The sequence below is a fragment of the Meleagris gallopavo genome, chromosome 3, assembly GCF_905368555.1.
Source record: "Meleagris gallopavo chromosome 3, MGAL_WU_HG_1.1, whole genome shotgun sequence".
Taxonomy (NCBI): Eukaryota; Metazoa; Chordata; class Aves; order Galliformes; family Phasianidae; genus Meleagris; species Meleagris gallopavo.
In genome coordinates this window covers 88808415-88831473 of record NC_139406.1, presented here as the reverse complement: position 1 = coordinate 88831473, position 23059 = coordinate 88808415, and the positions used below count along the sequence as shown (strand labels likewise).

Genomic DNA, 23059 nt, shown 5'->3' with positions numbered 1-23059 from the left:
GACTGTCAGTATTTAATACAGCCTGGCATTTCTAAATAGGAATCTGTGGTCCTCACTATTACAGAATCACACAGAATCACAGGGTTGGAAGGGACCTCAAAGATCATGAATCTCCAATTCCCCTGCCACATGCAGGGCCACCAGCCTCCCCATTTAATACTAGACAGGCTGCCCAGGGCCCCATCCAATCTGGCCTAGAACATCTCCAGGGACAGGGCATCCACAACCTCTCTGGGCAGCCTGTTCCAGCATCTCACCACTCTCTCTGTACAGAACTTCCCCCTGACATCCAACCTAAATCTTCCCTCCCTCAACTTCCATTTTCCCTTGTCCTGCAGTTATCGACTCTTTCAAAGAGTTGATTCCCCTCCTCTTTGTAGGCTCCCTTTAGGTACTGGAAGGCTGCAATGAGGTCACCCTGCAGCCTTCTTTTCTCCAGGCTGAACAAGCTCAGCTCCCTCAGCCTTCCTCATAGGGGAGGTGCTCCAGTCTCCTGATCATCTTTGTGGCTCTCCTCTGGACCCTCTCCAACAGCTCCCTGTCTTTCTTGTAGTGGGGGCTCCAGACTTGGACGCAGTATTCTAGATGGGGCCTCACAAGAGCAGAGTAGAGGGGGACAATCACCTCCCTGTCCCTGCTGGCCACCCCCCTTCTGATGGAGCCCAGGATACCATTTGCCTTCTGAGCCACAAGGGCACACTGCTGGCTCATGTTAAGTTTTTCATCTATCAAGACCCCCAGGTCCCTCTCCACAGGGCTGCTTTCAAGGGCCACTCCTTTCAGTCTGTATGGATGCCTGGGATTCCTCCAGCCAAGTGCAAAACTCTGCACTTTGCCGTGTTGAACCTCATCAGGCTCACCTGGGCCCACCTTTCTAGTCTGTTGAGGTCCCTCTGAATGGCATCTCTTCCTTCTACCGTGTCAACCGCACCACTCAGCTTGGTGCCATCAGCAAACTTGCTGAGGGTGCACTCGATTCTGTCATCGACGTCATTGATAAAGATGTTAAAAAGCACTGGTCCCAAGACGGACCCCTGGGGGACGCTGCTCGTTACCAGCCTCTACCTGGACATAGAGCCATTGATGACCACCCTCTGTCTGCAGCCTTTCAACCAGTTTCTTATTCATCAAGTGGTCCACCCATCAAATCCACATCCCTCCAATTTGGAGATAAGGATGTGGTGGGGGACCATGTCAAAGGCCTTGCTCAAGTCCAGGTAAATGACATAGGTCGCCTTTCCCTTGTCCACCAATGACATCACTCCATCATAGAAGACCAAAAGCTATTGATTTTATTAAATAAAGAGCATTTCAGAGTGAATGTTTGCTCTAACTTTGTGCATCAGAAAGCAAGACTGAGACTATTTCTGTGATGCATGAAGCATGATACAAGTTCTATAAGTTTAATAGCATATTGTGGCAAACACTATGAGAGAAATGTCACGTGCAAGGGAACTGGTTTTAACTAATTTTAGGGGAAAATCACAAGAGAAGATCATGTAGGTGTAGAAGGCCAAGAAATCAGTCCACTTCCACCCTTGTCCTTCTCAGGCATCAAGGCTCATTCAACCCTGTGTTCAACCAAAATTTCTTTCCCTTGAGGAAACTGGCACCAAGCTAAAGCAAAATGATGCCAGCTCAAATCCTTTAGGATTTGCCCAGGAGGCATTTTTCCTTGTAGCAGATTTCTTTTGATAAAATTTTATTCTTTAGACACAATTCCCTTCCCTTCACATTCCTTCCCTTACCTTCTTCATCTTCTCTCCTTCTTTTCTTTTTCTCCGTGTAACTGAGCTGCAGTGAGATTCACTTAGTCGATCTGGTTCCTGTGAACCTTGGCAGAGCTGAGCTATATGTCCACAGCAGAGAGATGCTCTGGGAAAGTGTTGTCAGTTGACTGTCATACAGACTTATCATACCCTCCTGTAGGGGGGACTGGGAGGATGACACAAGATGGGACATCCATTTCCATACATACATCTTCACTTCCCTTCAGTTACAGTTTTTTTCTCTACAAGGATTCCCAGAGACACACTGGGACCAGACAAATACACTCTCCTTGGAGCCAATAGGTTATGTCTGGGTGAAGAATGCAACTCATGATGTCTGAACAACAAAAAAAAAACTATGGAAACTCAGAACACCCTACAGTTCTCTCTCTTTGCATGTACCTGGAAAGAGATAATCTTTCTGAGGATTATTTTCCTTAAGTGTAAAATTGAAAAAATGCTACTGATTTATTTTTGATGGACTTCCTATTTAGGAAATAATAATCACTATAAAATATTTGAGTACTATCATTTATTTATTTATTTAGGATCAGGCAGTACACAGCAGTGGGGCAAAGGGCAAAATTCATCCACAAGCTGCTGTAGTACACAAGTACATGACATAAGGACATCTCTACTGCACCCAGAGCCCATGTCCTTCCATATTGCTATTTGTCAAAGTTGAATCAAAACATTTTTTGTACTTTCTGTTGTCTTTAATGCAATTTCTAGTGGTGCAATCTCATTACACTACTGAACAGCACATGTGCGTGAGTTGTGTACATAATGTGTGGGAGAGACACAAAAAAAAATTACTAACAAGTTTCATTTTGGAACCTGACTGGTTTTATGCCTGCTACCTGCAGTGATGTGTTATAACAAGGCAGTTCTACAGCTCAGGGGTCCTTGTTTGATCACAGCAACAGAGTGGATTTCTTTCCTTATCTGCAGATAAGCAGCATGGGCTCTACTTAATCAGAAAGGGCATTGCACTGAAGTCTTTTTTGATGTCTCCACTGTGGTATTTTGTTTAGGAGCTCTGAATTTACATAATGTGTTGTGTGTTTGTGTAAATTTAAATATATATATTTTGTAATTACATATGAAAGTCAGCTTTTTATATATTCATAGATGTCTGTCTGAGATTTTGTTGTTTTTTTTTTTCTGGATAATCTATTAAGTTCAGAGAGTTTGAAAAATCAACCACTACATTTTCCCATAAAATAATTTGTCAGTATTGCTGTACCTCTTGGCCAACAGACACCTCAGAGTACTTTGTGACTATCCTCTAAACAAGACTCTTAACTACGACATAAAGATATGGATTAATATGTGTCATTTTGATACACACATCTAATAGAGGGAAAGGAAAGCATGACTTTTCTTGTCCCAGATGATTCAGTGCTCATCTTGGAAGAAGTATGCCTCCAGTCAGACACCTGCTCTAGCTTTCATGAGACATCTTCTCCAGTGTTTAATTTATTGCTAAAGAAATATTTTTATGGCTTTAATTTTCCCTATAGCGATGTATAACCTTAGAGCTCAGGTGAAGGAAATGATTTTCTTCCTTATCCATCATCAGCAGAATTTTGTTAAGACTTCTAAGCCTTTTTAGTTTGCTTTCATATGAAGAGCCACTGTGGTAGTAGACACTGCTACTGATATGTTAAGATGTAACTTGACCTTTGAGGCCTTGGAGAGGTTCACTTTTCAAGGTGATATGTGAAATAAATTGGAGGCAGACTGAGAGACTTCAGATTTTTGCTTAGTTTCTATTGAAACATAATTCAAAAACTGTGAAATCTCTTCTAAAAGTAAAATTTGGAGGGGGGAAAAAAAAAACAACACAACCAAAATCAAACCAAGACACCTGAAAATGGAAGATAACTTTATTTTGCTTTGGACTTTTAAAATGTATAATATTATGCTGAGTATGAACCTGACAAAAGAAAAAAATAAAAAAATTTGAGACTTTATTTGAATTGAAAAAATCAAAATGTTTTGTTCTGAGGGTGTCCAAATGAGACATTTGAAATCCTGTCAGGGTTTTACCAAATTTTCACTTAGAAAAAACTTTAATGGGAACCCTTGAGGCCGTTGACACATTTTCTTTTTCTAGACCGATATTTTTAGATGTAAATTGTCCTATCAACACTTTATTGCCCGATTTGTCTTTCTCAGCCATTTATTTTCTCAGCCATTCTTAATGTAGAAAATACAACTTGTGTTTTTTAACAGTATCTTTTAGTATTGAAACCCTGAGACAAAACAGTTAGAACCTACCAGGATAATTCTCTTCTGCCTGTTCAGATAATGCTTCATTTTCAAGACGGATGTTTTTTATTTTTCAAGGGTTTGAAGTCAAATATTATCTTCATGCTAATTTCTGTACAATGTTAATTATCATTAAATTTGACTTCAGTCTTGAGCAATTTTTCCACTGTACTGTCATCCCAGTGGTTTTGGCAAAATAACCCTAACTATGAACTATTAAAATAAATGCCAAATTGTATCTTTTATTATGAAATACCAACTAGAATTTCTTTTTTTTCATAAAAGATTTAATGAGAGGCAAAGCATTAATGCTTTCCTATATTGTCAATAATGTATTGTCAGCTATTTCCCATTATTGACACTTTTGGATTAGTGTTGCTAGTGTCATGTAAGTCAAAAGTAAATACAGTATAGTGATTTTACTTTTATTTTAAGAGTTTTGAGTAATGAAACATCATATAATAATAGAATAGCTTGGTTTGGAAGTGACATCAAAGATTATCAAGATTATCCCCACATTATCTGCTTTGGGGAGAGTAGCCACCAACTACATCAGGTTACCAAAGGTCCCATACAACTTGTTGATTTTCCAGCAAGAATTCGTTGACTGAGAGAGAGAAGGGAAGGTCAGAATAAATTATTTTTTGTTGTTGTTTATTGTTTTTAATTTTATTATAAAATATCAATATTTCCCTTTGTTATGTGTTTTCCTGTACATGTGAAAGAGTGTGCTTCTGCCCCTGTGCTTCAGTCATATCTCTTAGGACCAGAAATAATCTTTTAATCCTTTCTCAAGGATTAAAACTCAGTAACTATCATTCTGTTTCCAACTACCAGCTCACAGAAGAGCTCCTATCATGAAAAGCATTCTCTGTGGTAAATATGCAAAATCTCCATGCTCACTGGTTTTGAAGCTATACCAAAATTAATATGTTAGGTGACAAATGCAGGCATCCAGATGAATGGGCAGACACCATGCTCTTAGGGACTGCATTCATCTTGAGATGCTGACCTTCGTTACTCTGTTCCAAGCAGATATCTAGATCTTCACTAGAAGATGATACTGTCTGCTAATGAAAAACTACTGGAAATGCCAAACTCATCTATTTAGTCTGCAGTAGTTTCTTAGTATCTTAGAATTCTTGACAAGCATTTGAATTTGAATCTGAATTACGAAATGCTGTTTTGAATTAGATTAAATGTAAAGAGTCTAATTTACCAATTGTTAGTACTATTGTTGAATGTTTCACACAATTTACATAGCTTGTGAAATTACTTTAATACAAAACAAATACCAATAACTGTGTATAACAGAGCATAAAATCCAATTGGTGCCTTTTGATATTAGATGGATTTGGTACACTGCAAGTGGTTACTCACAAATTGTTCTTTGCATTAGAATAATGAATTAGCATGAACCTTATTTAAATTGTGTTTGTTTTTCTCAAGTAATTTTCCTTTCTCTTGTTGTAAAGTACATTTATAAAGTAATACACTGTAATTATAGGAGAAATCTATTCACTAAAAAGAACATTACACAGGACACATTCATTTTAAAGGGTGATTTATTTAAGTCTATTTAGCAGGGGTATTGTCAGGAATGTTTTGCTTATTTTGAAGTTGTTGAGTTTTTAGGCTATTTTCTTTGGCTGAGTAAATACTAGAAGAAATTTTAGAGGACAGGTGGACAAAATACAGTATATATACAGGATCTGGTTTTGCAGAACATGGCCAAATTCAACTGAAGGCTGAACAAACCAAGTGATCTCAGCTGCTCATCGCACACTTTGCCCTCTAGATCCTTCTCCATAGCTTCTTCAAGTTCTCCCTTTGACTGACTATCTCTTAGTTTTATGCCCTTCTTACATCATGGTGCCCAAAACTGCACACAGTTCTCCAGGTGAGGGTTTATCAGATACATGTTGGCAGCTAATGGGACAACTTTATTCTTACTTTCATTTGGGATCAATACCACTGATATTTTTCAAACACCATAGAAAAACAAACTCTTAAAGCAACCATTGCATTCTGAAATTATTGGTGTTATTTGCAGTTCTTTGCATTGTTTTCCTGACTGACCATTTCTGTCTGTTTTTCTATCATCTTATGGCTTTCATGATATATTTTGTCTCTGATGCTGTTGGCACAATAAAAGTTGTACTTTTCTCTGGTGTCAATACTAGTAGCTTCTGTATCATCCTCCATCACTGCTGTTGGAGTACATTTAGGTGGTAGGTCTTGAAGTGAAGATTTCTAAGACGTTCATTTGCTCACAAACTTTTCAGAAGTAAATGAGAACAAAAGCCAGAGATATTCTGCTATTGCAGAGAAGTTCATGGAAAAGGAAAGCAGTACAGATACATTTTGAACTAGCATAGAAAATTCTGTTCTTACTTAAAAACCAATGAGAATAAATTAACATAGACCAAAGGAATTTACTCAAAATGTTCAAGTAAGCTAATGTAATTTCACAGTGGATTTTACAAGCCCAGACAGTCACTATGTTTTGGACAAGCTTGGATTATCAGCTTCACTATGTAAACTTGTTTTAACATGGGTTGTGTCTTAACCAGAAGTAAATCCTTTGGAATAAAAGGTATTTGTCCTGATTCAAGGAGCACAGATTTCTGAGCACTTTGTAGTTGTTTATTGGGTCATGGACAGTATTTTTCCTGGATTGTAGCTTTTCAGTACTCTTTTTCATTAGACTACTATGTTCCATGATTGCTACTAAGCTTCATTTTTTAGTATTGTGTGAAGCTAGGCTATAACCAAGAAAATGGCAACCACTTAAACAGTGTAGTAGAAAAAGCAATTAAAAGTAAGAATGTGGAAGGTATGCAGTCTTCAGACCATCCCAAAGGAAGGCATTTCTTGACATTTCTTAGATTACTGAACTGTGACGGATAGGTTGATTAAGCTACAGTAGTTTATAATGGTCTTGTCTGACAGATGCCTACTGTGTTTGGATCCCCAGCAGACAAGGACGCACAGGCCTTAGCTCACATTACCTAAACTGTCCCTGAAGTGGGTTTAATAATCTCTCTTGTATCCTGCTTTGCCTCTGTGTGTGCAAAAACTTTCCAAAGAAGCAGTCTTCTGAAGGCAGTAATTCCTTACTGTCACTGAAGCACCAGGGATTTGGACCTTGATGTCTTTTTTTTTCCATCACTCTTACTTCCCACCTTGACAAAATGATATTTCAAATTAGGATCATAGAATCATAGAATGGCTTAGGTTGGAAGGGACCATAAAGTTTCTAGCCTCTGCCATGGACAGGATTGCCACCCACCAGATCAGGCTGCACAGGGCCCCAACTAACCTGGCCTTGAACACCTCCAGGCATGGGGCATCCACAGCTCCTTTAGGCAACCTGTTCCAGTGTCTCACCACTATCAGAGTAAAACATTTCCTCCTAATACCTAATGTAAGTCTCCCTTCTTTTTCTTAAAACCTTCCTTCCTTGTCCTATCACTAACTGTCCATGTAAAGTTGATCTCCCTCCTGTTACAATCTCCCTTTAACTCCTGGAAGGCTGCAGTAAGTCCTTCCCACAGCCTTCTCTTCTTGAGGATGAACAAGCCTAACTCCCTCAGCCTTTCTTCATAGGAGAAGTGCTTTAGCACTCTGAGCATCTTTATGACCCTCCTCTGGATCCACTCCAACAACTCCACTTCCTTTTTTTGCTGGGGGCCCCAGGCCTGGGCACAACACTCCAGATGGGGCTGCACAAAGACAGAATAGAGGGGAACAATCCCTTCCCTCTCCCTGCTGCCACCCCTCTGTTGATGCAGCCCAGGATACTGTTGGTCTTCTGGGCTGGAAGCGCACACTGCTGGCTCATGTCTATCTTTTCCTCCATCAAAACCTCCAATTCCTTCTCTGCAGGGCTGCTCTCAAGGAATTCCTCTCCCAGTCTGTATACACACCTGGAATTGCCCCAGTCCAAGTCCAACACTGCACTTGGCCTTGTTGAATATGATTAGGTTCTTGTGGGCCCACATTTCAACCTCATCCAAGTCCCTTTGGATGTAATCCCTTCCTTCTATTTTGACAATAATGACCAAGTTAAGCTGGTAACACATAATGTAAACTATTTTGAATAATAATTGTTTTCCATTTTGTGTTTTAGTACTATGTAAATCTTTGCAAAGTATTCTCTGAGGAGAAATTCTCCTGAACTCCTATGTTCTATAACCTAAACTATTCACTTCCTAAGAAATTTTCTTTATTCAGCACTATATGAATATTAGACAAAGACTAATGCACTTAAGGAAGAATAAACTGATGAGGATTTTCAACATCGTTAAATCACACATTTTGGAGCCCACATGGAGTTGCATTTTCCTATTATTTTTTACTTTTAGTTTTAAACAACAATTTATTCCAAGAAAGGTTCTGAATACACCTATTGAAATTTAGACTTGTTCAACAATACTGTGTTACAGTACTGATATGAACTATGAAATTACCTCACATTTTTCCTTCTGCTTGTCAGTACAGAACTTAAATGCCAGAACAATTTTTGCTTAAAAAATCAGCAATGGATTATGGAGCAGGACATTTTTGTGACATTGTGTATCAATCCACATCAGATTTTTTTATTATTCCCAGCAGCATTTGATTATGCTCTTTTATTTTTTTCTGTTTTCCATTGCAAGAATAAAATTTGAGAGTTTTGATACCTTCCAGGAACAACTAATACAGACAATCATCACCAGATCTTTGTGGGTCAAGCTGAGAAGTCCCCATTTTGTCTACCACAGTACACTATTTAATATCTTGATGATACACAAGAAAGTTGATAAATGCATCCCAGCTCAAGTTAAGACCCAGGAAATGCAGGTTTACTTGGGGACTCAAAGATAGAACAGTGTGGGAATTACACTGGCATGTGGTTGGTGAGTCTTCACTGTTCTGGGAAATGGCTGTTGCGGCCATTGGCTTAGTAACTACTAACTTACTCAATGTCCAAAAAGGCAGACAGTACCTAACCATGGTGTAGGAATTATATTCTTACTCCATTAGAGATCAGTTGTGGAGTAAATTGCAAATTGTTCTTGCTTCTCCATATCCATACATTAGTGGGAGCATCCTGACTTATGCCTTTGTGCAACTCATCTGCTGTAGATCTAAATATATTCTCAATTTACCTAATGTTTCATAAAGTTAAGGATAGAGTACCTTGGTGGCTTGCTTTCTTTGTCTTCATTATCCTTGTTTCTTGTGCAAAGCATATAAATTATTCCTTGTGATGGAACAAGAACCAGCTATTATCATTGATTGCAAGCTGTAACAGATCCTTCTGCTACACTATTACAAGCAATCAAAGAGGATGACAAGTCCATGATCTGGCTAAGAACTGTAAAATGCATTGCTTACAGAGACCTAGGAAATATAAGCTGTTACTGACAATTGTCATAATAATTCTTAAAACTCTCCATGAAATCCTGGTCACAAAAGCACAGTTTAAGAACCAGTTTTAATTTACATCCGAGCCTTGCAAATTTCAAATTTACATTATTTCTCCAAGTGTTTTTGACAGAACTGAAAACTTTGATATATGGTGACTTTATGCCAACTCAGCTTATGTTCAAAGAGTAAAGAAGTTTGGGAAAAATTTTGAATAACTGTGCTGCAGTCTGTCCATTGACATCTCTTCCCACAAGAGAGATCATAATCCCGGTGTTTATCCTGGAGGACAAAATGACTCACATTAGTAGACTGAATATCATTACCATCAGCATTTTTTTTTTTTACTAATATTCATAACAAAGTATGGTTGTTGGACTACATAATATTTAAGGATCACTTCCAACTCAAATGCTTCTAAGATTCTGTGATTCTATCCCACAATGACATCAAACTCCAAACTTCACAGAAGGGCTTAAGACACTATGAGGAAAATGGAATTTAAATGTAGTCTTCCTTTTAGTCCTCTCTATCCATTATCACTCAGAGGGTGGTGACGCACTGGAACAGGTTGCCCAGAGAAGTTGTGGATGCCCCATCCTTGGAGGCATTCAAGGCCAGGCTGGATGTGGCTCTGGGCAGCCTGGTCTAGTGATTGGCAACCCTGCATGTAGTGGGGCATTGAAACTCGATGATCTTTGAGGTCCTTTTCAACCCAGAATATTCTATAATTATCCTGTAGCAAAGGATGTGCCATTGCTTACACTGTCTGCTCCGTAGGAATATGTTTGTTCCACAATGGGATATGGATGAAAAGCAGAGCCAGACTGATATGTTGGAGCATTTGGACTGAATGTTTTAGTACATGGGACCATGTCCACTTAGTTCATTTCCAGGACCTACTCATTTTGCTATGGTTTGGGAAGAGCATGCACAAAGAATGAGATACTATTGTAAACATATGCCTAGATATTTAGCTGATTAGGAGGTAGGTCTGAGTGCCAAATGCTTGATTAGAAGTGAAAAGCTGTTGAGAAAAAGATTTTTATGGAAACCTCCTGGACAATTGGAGAGCAAGAATTTTAATATCTGTATTTTTCTATTCTTTTTTCTGATACTTCTGTTATATAGGGAAGTTTTTATGTCCCATCTGAAAACTGCATGCAACATGCATATAAATGGCATAAGGATCTCTGTCTTCTGCTCTTGAATGCTCAAAGAGGACTTCACGTGTACTACACCCTCATAATGAAGGAGGTTCCTGATTTACCACAGCTGAAGTTGGGTAAGAGGACATTTTAGATCACTGAACATAATCCACTGCTATGTTTTCAATATAAGTTTCAGTAGAAAAATTCTCGACATGTTGAAGATTTTAGAGAATTTTCTCACCTATTTTCTGATTAGTGTTTACTTTGGCACAGTACTGCCAGACTACCACTTTCTCAGTATATGAATATCCTTTCATCCCCATCTGAACAGGGCCTGATGAGCAGAGAGGTAAAAATGTTCTGGTATTTTTCTCAAAATACATGCTTTTGAATGATATTTTGACTCATTTGCTTTAACTTCCAGTTCTGAATCATCATGAGGTTTGGGAAGACTGGAAATTTTGCTCAACTGTGTTTTAAACTGAAAACACAAATTGGAAATAGTTGATATGAATGCTTTTGAAACACACTCCCTTCCTCATACTTTGCCATACTTTTTCTGTCAATAGCATACTTACATCTTGCTCTTTAAAATGACACCGTTCTTCTTTCTAATTCATTTAATAGATTTTCTAGCTTATGGGCAAAACCATTTTTGGCTGATCAGGCTGTTTGGGTCCAACATGGAAGCGCTGGTTGGATTGGTGGGACAGAGCTCTGTAATTTGCATTTGGTCATGTCTGTAATGATAGTGTGAGCTCCTATGAAAATAAGGAGCATCTCTGACTAATTCCTGCTCTCCCTACTATTTCTACTGTTTCTTTGAATTCAAGGAATGTGTCTCATCTGTTTTTGTGACTTTGTATGTCTGTATACACAGCTGTCAGATTGTTATATTGCAGAGTTAATTATATTAAGAGTATGCAAGGCATTAGTGAACAGATTTTAAAAGGGAGGGAAAAAAAATTCTCTGTGTAGATGCTACAAGCTTTCAAATATAACACATTATGCTGTACAGACTTATGGGCTTGATAGCTTCTATTTTCCGCTTCATGTCTTATTCCCTGATATATATTTCCAGTCAAAATAGCCTGCAACTCATGGAGTGGGGAGAACACATACTGCGTTATTCCATTTAGCTACAGGAAAAAAATAAAGTTACAGCATTTTTATTTGCAACTTATGAGCTGTCAAACAAAATCCAGCATGCAGCAAAACCTGTACTTCAGGCATCTTGGTTATCAGGCACATTTTTAGATGATTTATGTTTTACCTGAAAAGGCTTATAGAAGGGGAACTGGCAGAGTTAAGTTTGGTTGACCACAACTGAAGAACAGACTCGGATATGCATGTATTGGCTTTCTGAATACAATTGACTTGGTTTTCAAATGACTTCTGGTACTGAAGCAAGCACTTAATTTGCAATTGTACTTGTTGTAATACATGCAGATTTGCTAAATGCAAATACCCTTTCTAGCTGCTTGAGCAGAGCACTATTTGCATCATTTTATTCACAGCCTGAACATCTACTGAAGATTTGATTTTAAAGACAGACTTCTGAGGCCAGTAGCAAAGCCTAGCAAAATCATGGAGTATAAGATTTACCCAGTATGATGAATGTCAAGCTTGTTTTTGTGAGACAGTTGCCCAGACTGTTCTTACAGTCACTAGGGAGAAACAGACTCATTTAAGACTATAAAATATATTACAGACAAATAGTGCTTTCTACCTTAAGATGACATGAACAGCACCTTCTAGTTGCTCATTTTTCTACACTGACCACTAGAATGTAAATGACTCATTCAGTTTTAGACATCTATATTTGGTGAGATTAATCTCATCATAGGTTTCTAAAGATAGTTAAGATAAATACAAGACTATAAATCTGCTCTGTGGACTTTCTTAATTCTTTTTTTTTCCCTAGCCTTCTGAATAGTATATTAAAATTTAATAGTCTAGTTAAGACATTAAAAGTGGAAATGATTGTTTCTCACATTTTGCCAGCTAAAGAGAGATCTCAGTCTCTGGTACTATTTGAGAAAAATCACTTGGGATTGGGAAGGGAATTAATTTTAATTAATTAATTAATTAATTAATTAATTTAAATGTATGCTATTGGAAAGTTCCACATCACAAAATCTAGCTGCAAGAGTTGGAGAGTTGATATATATCCTCCCCTTCTTCATAGTTTGTTGTGCATTTAATGTGGAGTGTCCCTATGCTGGATTCTCTCAGGACTACATCAAAGCAAAGCTGCATGCTCTAGGCAAAGTTCTTCACATTGCACAGAGCAATACAGAGATGTTCATCTATTACCATTCAAATGTGCAGGACTTATCTTACATGGCCTTGTGTAACATGATATGGAGAATTATTTATTGTACATCATTTGATCAGATGTTCCAATGGTGAGACAACATTTCATTTAGTTGAGCATGTGGCCATAAATCACGGAATGACTGAATGGTTTAGGTTGGAAGTAACTCTGGGTCCATTTGTCCAACCCCTGCTCAAGCAGGGACACTCAGAGCAGGGTGCCCAGGACCATTTCCAGGTGGCTTTTGACGATCTCCAAGGAGGAGATTCCACAGCTTCTGGGCAACCTGTGCCAGGGTTCCATCATGTGCACAGTACAGAAGTTCTTCCTTGTGGCTGGGGGAATATCCTGGGTTCTGTTTTGTGCCTGTTGGCACTGGGCGTCACTGAAAAGTTTCTGGCTCTTTGCAGCCTCCCTTCAGATATTTGTATATACTGATAAATTTCAAAAGCTAGTAAGGAAATTTCTATTAAGAGAGAGAAAATAAAAGCCAAATTCTATCCTGTATCCTGGCAACAACCTTCCAGAATATCTACAGGCTTAGTTTTCTAGGTCTCACAAGCAGAAATTGTACCTGTACCCCTGCAAGTACAAGTTGTATTGTGCATGAACTTGTCCAAATTGAAACTTGTCCACTGACAAAGAATGTCTTATTTATTGTCTTATTTATTATATGAACAAACAGTACAGCTTAACATTTCATATCTACTATTCCTAAATCTGATCGTTTCTTTCTCTGTTTTTGTTTGTTCATTTGTTTTTTATTTTGTTCTGTTTTGTTTTTTCCTCTAGAGGAACTACCTGTGGAAGATACGTTATCTCAGTTCTGTGCAGAGCTGCAGGTATTGTCTTTAACAGAATCAGTTGGTGCTTTTTTTCAAGTCTATTTTTTAAGTGCACTGAGACAGCACAATCATGTATTGGAGTAGGGAGAAAGGTAATTTGGTGCCAGAAGAAAGTTGCTGGATGTTTCTTTTCCACCAATAATTTCACATAATTTTGATTATTCACTTACATGATGTTTCTGTTATTTTTAACAATTCACCAGCTGGAAGCTTCAGCATCCTCCAGTGAGCCCAGGCAGAATGTCAATAGTATTCACAAAAGTTGATTTGGGGTAGGTTGCAATCACAACTTTTGTGCTGACAGGAGAGAATACCCCTTGGCAGATTGTGCAGCCACATTTTTTTCAAATAAAAACATCTAAATGTCTAAGAAAGCTTGTGGGAAGAAAAAAGTGATTTTGACACAGCAGTAACTGAATTACTGTCTTGAACTTCTGCTGTTTTGATTTCAAGTGAGACATAGGCAGTTATCAAGGGAGCCAGAAAGAAATGCAAACGTCAGTTGATCACTGGGGAAAGTGTTTTATAATCAGAGATTTAATACTTTTGATTTGCTCAGTTTATTAGCAGGAAGACGGCACAGGAAAGAACAATAAAATAGCAATTAATGGAGCTGAAACAAAATCAAACTACACTTGTATTTACACTGCAGTTACAAGTGGTGAGACAATGTTTTTTAGCCATATGTAAAAAAAAAGGATTGAAATAGCAAATTTCTTAATTTCAAATCAGAATTGGATTATTAGAAATAAATCTGATTTCATCTAAATTTAGAGAAATGTAAGTTATGGGACACAGCTCAACTGGACTGCAGAAATTTAGAAGCCTTTAGGGTATTGGCGGTCAGACAACATTATCTAGAGTCTCTTCGGGACCAGTAGGTCCAAGAAAGTTCATATTGACTTGGCATACATCAGAAAATGTCATGTCTAATTTCTCTGTATTTTCAAATTCCTGTCCAATTCTTGTTCTCGTATTGACTGGCTTTGCATGACCATATTTATAAAGCAGGCAGTTTGTTTTTAAATTTCTGGGAAAAGAGTAGTAACAGATAGGAAAACACAATATCTACAACAGCTGTTTATCTAGAATGATATAAGAACTTTATTATGGTTTTCATGTATACCATTAAAAATGATGGTATTAGCATCCCAAAACAATGTTTTTTGATGATTAATGACTGAATTTTCAGAGACTAATAAGACACAAATGATGAATCATTGTACAGTGTTGTTGGGACACAGGACTAGCATTGACCAGCTCTGCAATTAAGTGCAAAAGTCACTGAACCTCTGTATAGTTTTCAGAAGAGTAGTGGCCAAGCTTTCCGAGTATTTTGCCTCTAGGAAAATGTGAACTGATACCATTTCTCTTCAGCAGAAAGTACGAAGGACAGAATGCTATTAAAACTACACAGAAGGAAGCCCGTGGGGTTAGTTTCCCATTACCACTGTGTTACCAGGGTCTGGTCCATTTTTAAAATTAAATAAAAACAAAAGAAGAGAAGAAGGTGAATTTTGCCCTGTTTTGTATTTAATCCAAGGACACAGTAGCTATTCAAAACAGGAAAAAATAGAAGGCTTGTCTTTTTTTAATTTTGAAAATGATTTTTAAATGGTCAAACATAATAATTTCTCCAAAATCTTTTCTAAATTTGTTTTGACTAACAGTATTGTTAAAACCAGACCACACAGCACAAAGTACATGAACACAATAGCCAGAATTGTATTCACTGGCCATTTTAACCCATGTGCAATGAGGAACGAAGTCCTTGAGAACTGACCTGCATTGCAAGGATTGCTAGGCTATTGCCCAGCTGGGCAGCTAAACTCTCAGAATTAAAGTACATAGTGCCTTCTCCCTCCCTCCCTCCCTCCGTTCCTCCCTCCCTCCGTTCCTCCCTCCCTCCTTTCCTCCCTCCCTCCCTCCCTCCCTCCCTCCGTTCCTCCCTCCCTCTCTCCCTCCCTCCTTCCCTTCCTCCCTAACTTCCTCCCTTCCTCCCTCTCTCCCTCCCTCCCTCCCTCCGTTCCTCACTCCCTCTCTCTCTCCCTCCCTCCCTCCTTCCCTCCCTCACTTCCTTCCTTCCTTCCTTCCTTCCTTCCTTCCTTCCATCCTTCCTTCCTTCCTTCCTTCCTTCCTTCCTTCCTTCCTTCCTTCCTTCCTTCCTTCCTTCCTTCCTTCCTTCCTTCCTTCCTTCCTTCCTTCCTTCCTTCCTTCCCTGTGTCTGTTTTTGGTTTATTATTTCAGAGCTTTCAGCACCATCTGGTGGATAGTTTGGAATCTGCTGTCTTTGTCGTTTCCCCCCCCCCCACATACACCCCCCCCTTTTTTTTTTTTTTCCCCTTTCCCTGTTTACTACATTTGCAGTAAAGTTTCTGTAAAGATTGAGACTATTCCCACCTCACATAATCAAGGAATGGATGTGTTTTGAAGGTCTTTCTGGATCCATCTGACCCAACACCTGCTCAAGAACAGACACCCAGAGCAGGGTGACCAGGATCTTGCCCAGGCATCTTTTGAAGATCATGAAGGAGAAGGCTCTGTGAACAATTTGCACTAGTGCTCCATCACCCACACAGTACAGAAGTGCTTCCTGATGGGTAGAGGAAACCTCCTGTGTTCCGGTTTGTGCCCAATACCTCTTGTTCTGGCACTGGGCACCACTGATAAAAGCCTATCTCTGTCCTTTCTGCACTCTCCATTCGGATATTAAAGGACACTGATGAGATCCTGAGAGCCTCCTCCTCTGCAAGCTGAACAGTAGCAGCTCTCTCAGCCCTTTTCCCCAAAGGAGAGATGCTCCAATCCCATGGTCATCTTAATCTTCTTTCGCTCCAGCTGTTTTGTTTTTTTTTTCCAAAATGTATGACTCTTTAAGGAGCCAAAGTTTCACTTACAGGATTTTGGGTAAAATAGTGCTTTAGTAATAATTCTAAGTCAGAAGGACTTTGTTTTTGTTTCTAAAAGGACTTCATCTAAGAGGCTAACTGATTTTCTATCCTGCCATTGTCTTGTTCTCAAAAAGCCCTTTCTTCCCTGTAGCTGTTGAGCAACCCAGAGAAGATAGCAGAACAGATAAGCAAGGACCTCTCCTGGCTTTGCTCCCACCTCCTGGCCCTGTGGACCCAGTTCCTGGAGGTGGCAACACTTCATCCAGAAGTCACAGCTTATCTGATTCAAGAACATCATATGCTAAGGGTAATGTTAGGAAGTTAAAAGCAAGTTCTGTAATGCTAACCTCCTGAATGATATTAATGGTGTATATGGACAGATATTTCTCTTACTCTTATGCCTTTATGAATATTTAAGGGAGATGAATTGGTAAGACAAAGACGAGAAAAGAGGATTTAAATACAGATTTCAATTTTTGGAATATTAGAAAGATGTTGCTATTACAGTACCCATAATCTTGTATGAATGTACTCTGAACAGCAGAATCCAGCAGGGAACATGAGGTGGGTGGAAAGAGGTAGAGATGTCCCATATTGGTTACTTATCCAGCAATCATAAACATGTTTTAAAAGGCACAAACCACAATGACAAATAACCAACAGATGAGTTTCTTTCAGCTTCTTTCTCAAAGCACAGAATTATGCCATAAGGAATGCTCCCTTCACTAAGTCACATATATACAAGTAGTTATTGCCCTTCTCCTAGTAAGTTTCACAAAATGAAATATTAATACTCTTCATGTGATTTTTTTATTTATTTATTTATTTATTTTTGTAATAAAGGCACAAAAAATGATTGCCTTTTGAACTGACTTTGTCAGATCTGCCTACCTGATTAGTGAGCAAGTGCTGTGCCTTCCATGAGGACTTTTTTGGTTATTGAATGTGCATCACTTTCATCACTTCAGCTGAGCTGAGCTCCTAGGCTGATCTAATCATTAGATTAGAAGCATACAGAAAATGATAGGATTCATCTTGCTTTGCTTTAGATGTCTAGAGTGTAGGTATTAGCATTCCAGCTTATATACTGATAGTTATAATAAGTTAAACTTATTACTGGAGGTCCATTATCAATGAAGTTGAGAGAATGTGAATGCCTGAAAAAGGGAGACATAAAATTCGGGAAGATATGAACAATGTTGAGACTCCCCTCATTATTTTGGCTTGGTCTCCCTTCATTTTGAGAGGTCCAGAATCAGCCAAAGAACACAACTTGACAGGTCCCCAGCTTCAACAAGGTGAATTTCAGTATCAATGGATGCCTACTGCTGGCATGACCTGTGACAAATTACATATCCTCACATACTTCAGTTTCTCTCCATGTAAGCTGTGCAATAGTACTTTCCCAGTTATGTAAAGCAGTTTGAGAGCTCCAGATAGAAAAAAACGCAGTATTTTAAAGGGTGTTAGTCCTTCTTTTATTAGAAAAGCCATTTGTTGATGTATGACTGGGATTTAGTGATATGCTGAGATCCTATGATGTGGTTTTCACTGCCATTCTCTGACACCATAATAGAGATGGCTCTTACAGATTTTCATAGTAACGTATAGGCTGCAGCTCGATAGTTCATTACTATGCACATTATGATGGATTGACTGAAACTCAACATTTATTCCATATCAGACAGCAATACTGAATTTTTTATAGCTTATTTTGCACTCTGTCCTCTGCCAGATCTTCAAATCTGTGACCATTTTTTTAATTGATTATGCAATCTACTGTCCTTAAGGAGATCTGAAGAGCTCTAATTTGTATATACTGTGATGTATGCTGATATGTTTCTACCATTATAGGGCTTATTCTCTTCTGGGATGATGTGTAAAACTTCCTTTAATATCTCGGGAATTGTGACTGTTCCCATAGAAAAGATGTTCAATTTTTAATTCTTCTAATTTGTCAACTCACTCCACTTCTGCTACGATTTGTACAGTGGGAAAGGAAGAAGTCTTCCTCATTTTAATATTACAGAGAAAAATGTTAAATTTGACGCTTTAAGGAAAGTAGTGGGAAGACACACAAAAGAAAGTCTTAGTTTACTGTCAAGGGACAGTTCTTCCAGCAAGATATGCAACAACACTAACAGCTTTGTACTAGAATGGGAAAGTAAAGCAGAGTTGAGCTCTTTATTTTCTTTCTGACACCAGAGCGGTGCAAAGCAAATGAAACATTAAGGAATCTAGTCCTGACAGTCACTGCTCTGCTTTTAGCTTAATTTTAGCTTAATTGCTCCTGGCACCTTTCAGTAGATCTTAGGTTTAACTTCCGTGTTTCTTCTCCAGGTAAGGAGATTCTCAGAAGCCTTCTTCTACACTGAACACAATAAACTTGCAGTGCTGACGTTTCAGGAAGGCCTGTAAGTAACTGATTGAATCTCTCTTGCCACTGATATAGCTGAAAATATAGTTGCTTAATATATTTTTGTACAAAGAGTGAGATTTTTTCTGCTGCTTATGGGCGGGGTTGTTTTGAGAGAAGTCACCAGGTCTATTCTAGCTCCATGCAGTAAATCCACTGAAAGCAATGTCCAAAGTAAGATGATGCCTCAGAGATGACTACTTCTAAAACTCTTATAATTCATATAAGAGAGTTCTTCTTCTTACTCCCTCTCTTGCATTACTTTCAGATTCAGGGAACGACTGAAACACTGTAGCAAGAGCATTCAAGTGATAGGATGTAGGAGATCCTCTTTCCCTTGTTATTTCCCAATTGGATGCATATATCTTAGAGCTTATCTACAACAACACCAATATCAGGGCAGACAGAAATGTCTTTTATGTCTTTGTTCAATTAAATTTAATAAACTTCCTCTACAAGATTTAGTAATAGAAATCTTAATAGGAGGTAACTGTTGGAAAATAACAAAAAAATAACATTTATGAATTTGTTTTCTACTCTTCCTTGTAACATATTTGGGTGTAGGCATTCATGAATTTATTTTGATATTTTGTCTATCCCTACTTTCCATAGCAATGAAGATCTTTAACTGTAGAACCTTGATTTATTATATGGTCATTGCAGAGATGTGAACATTCACTGGATGCAGCACCAAATGAGGACAACCACCACATTAGCTAGAGGAAGTGAAAGAGTGATGTGAGCTCAGGGTTGATAATTAATCAATTAAGAATCATAGAACCATAGAATGATTAAGGTTGGAAAAAACGTCATCTAGTCCAACCAAGAATTGACAGTGCAAAACAATCTGGAAAAATAAATGTTGCACTGGGCTGCATTTGCAAGAATATGCTATGAAACATGAGCAAGATAATTACTTCCTTCTGCTTGACACCTCTTACTGCCTATAAACCCAAATGTACAGCATGGGTAATGCTCATGACTCGAACCCTGAAAGCAAAGTTCAAGGAAAGCTCTGCAGATTTGAATTTTAAAATAATGAGGGATGTCCAGATGATATCTGCATGAACATGGGAGAAATACAACATTACAGAAACAGAAGCCTGTCTTTCAGAAGTGGCTAAAAGGCCATGATGGCCAATTCTGTCGTGATGACAGGGCTAAAGTGAGACATTTGTTTCCAACCAAGATCAAAGTAGAACATGACTTTCTCAGAGCTATCACTAGAAACATTAAGGCCTATTTGGTGCTGGAGGAAAGCTCTGTGGCTTCATTAGTGAACTAGTTATACAAGGCTACCTTGTTTTGCCAAATTATAGCAGAGTCATGGCTGCAAGGGCCCAGCTATGTTCACTTAGTCCTCATTAAGTCACGTTTCAAGTGAGATGTGTACAAGAAAAGTCCTATGTCAGGACCCTGTTGTTAGGGCAAATATCACTCATGGCCCTATCTAAGCAAACACAACCCTGCACAGAGGGAAGCCTAATTGCATGAAGTGCTTTTATTTCTCCAAACAACCACAGAGCTAACCCATTTCCTGTAGATAAGCATCATTTTTCCTCAGTGACTATCGAGGTGAGGGAGTACAAAAAATAAAATTATTTAGCAAATGCTAAATATTGGTCAATTGCAGTAAATTTCATTAATTGGTCTATACAGGCTTCATGTCAGAATCCTGTTTTCCTTTTGATTGGACCATGTGGTGCAATTAGAAAAGCAGAATAATTCTCTGGTAGAAAGGCTGCCAGAGTATTATTTCTGGCGGGGGTGCCAGCAGGGAGTTTTAATTGGGTTCAGAGAGGCTTCAGATGAGGTCAGCTTTCAGTGTGCCAGATACTGTACAAACACTTCAAATATGAACATAGTTTTTCCCTAATTCTGTTTTTCTTGTTACCAGACAAAAACATTTTTTTTTTGCCTCCCATACTGTGGTTGTAAGTCCCTAGAATCACAGAATCATATAATTATTTGAGTTGGAAGAGATTTTTAAAGACCATCTGGTCCAAATTCCCTGCAATGGACAGGGACATCTACAGATACATCAGGTTTCTCAGAGACTTGTCCAGCCTGACCTGTGTTAGGCCAGACACCTACATGCATGGCAGTTTTTTACTACTCAAATACAACAAGAAATACCATTTGAGATGGACTGGGTATCACACAGGATGGCAGGTGACACAGTCTCCCAATACTTTACAGAGAAAATTATTGGTATTAATGATTCATTTTTCTTGTGCCAGAGAATGGTCTCAGAGAATATTTATAATTTTTTACATATTGCCTTTAGTATAAATGCTGGTGCTATTTATTAGTGTCAATAAGAACTTAATTATGGTGCTAAGTTTCAATTCCAAATACCCAGATATTGATGCAAACAAGAATGAGCATTTAGATGTTTCTGACTTTTCCCTGAGTCATGTTTTAGCAACCAATAACTCGCTTATCTCTGAGGAAAAAATATCTGGTAAGAGCAATGGTGGTCAACAACAATTATGTTCTAAAGATGAGGCCAATATGATGGTTTGCACAATTTTTAATTTTTATTTATTTATTTATTTGTTTGTTTTGGTCTGGTTGTAGGAATTTTCCATGCTGGCATGAGGACAGATCAACTGAATTACAAATATTTTGTCTGAATAATTCTTCATCTAAAGAATGTTTCTTCTAGTTAACTAGCACATGGTGATTACCTGCCTCCTACCATTGATAATCTGAAAAATTGCCAAAATGTGGTCCTGACTCCATTCTTTGCCAGGCCCACACTCCTCAAGATCACAAACTCAGCCAGGGCATGCTTGCTCAAGCTCAAGGTCAAGCTGCCTCCAGTCATAATGCCTTTAACTATCCCCTCTGCATTTATGAGCACCAGGTCCAGTAATACTTCACCTGTGGTTGGCTGGTCTGTCCAATACCCAATCCAGAAAGTTATCATCAATGAACTCCAGGAGTCTCCTGGATGGATTGCAGCTCACTGTGTTGTTTTCTCAGTAGATATCTGAGTGGTTGTAATTCTCCATCAGGGCGAAAGCCTGTGAGAACAACACTTCTTGCAGCTGAAGCAAGAAGAACTTGACAACAGACTCCCCTTGATCAGGTTGCCTGTAGTAGACCCTGACCACCAGCTGTCCTTTATTGGTCTCATCCCTAGTCTTAACCCACATGCTCTCAACCTGTTCCTGGCTGTTTCTCAGAGGGATCTCCTTGCAGTCCATCCACTTCTTAATCTGGAAGGCAACCCTTCAACTCCTCCTACCTTGCCTGTCCATTCTGTAAAGCTTATAGCCTTGATATCAATTGAAAAGCATTACTATTAACTGCCTTTGCTGCCTGGCTTGCAGGAGTGACTGAGAAACAGCACATTAACCACTCAAACACTCAATTTCTTTTGCATTTTGCTGCCAGGATCCAAAGTCATGCACAGATTTCTACAGAAATTCGTAATTCAGAGTACTTCACCAACATGCCCCCGCTGCCAGCAGAATGCCTAGACATCGATGGGGACTGGAACACTCTTCCTGTTATTTTTGAAGATAGGTACATGGATTTGCCTTGCAAAGGTGAGTGAAACATCCTGAGTGTTCATGAGACAGCTGGAACTGGGGACGTTGACTTCCCTAGCCCAAGGTATTTGATCTCATCTATCTTGAACTGGCTCTGACTTGGATGATAGCATAATCCTCTACAAAATAGAGCTGAAGTCACCATTTTTTTTTTATATATATTGAACTTTAAATTATTTACTGTAACTTCGCATTTTTTTCATTTAACACAGTGTTTAGTTGAAAGGGCTGGAAGCAAAATCCAGAAAGAAAAAAAAATTGGATTTTTGTTACATTAACAAACAGAGCAACAAATTTCATACCCAGAGTGACATCTAGCGTTAAGAAAAGTCAGAACAAAAAGCCTTACAGTTTCTGTGAAGACCAACACTGTCCCCATAAGGCAGTACTGCTTTTCTTAAAAATAATTTCTCCTAGAGTGCCT

The 23059-nt window shown here is 38.6% G+C and overlaps 1 protein-coding gene across 1 annotated transcript in view; it reads left to right on the top strand.

Moving 5' to 3' along the window:
* FAM135B (family with sequence similarity 135 member B) overlaps positions 1-23059 on the top strand; it is a 122912-nt gene that overhangs the window by 83280 nt on the left and 16573 nt on the right. Inside the window, exons 7-11 of the mRNA XM_085221732.1 lie at positions 10587-10740; positions 13716-13765; positions 16811-16966; positions 19000-19073; positions 22478-22632. Of these exons, the coding sequence (XP_085077858.1) occupies positions 10587-10740; positions 13716-13765; positions 16811-16966; positions 19000-19073; positions 22478-22632 (589 nt within the window). The remainder of the gene's footprint in view (positions 1-10586; positions 10741-13715; positions 13766-16810; positions 16967-18999; positions 19074-22477; positions 22633-23059) is intronic.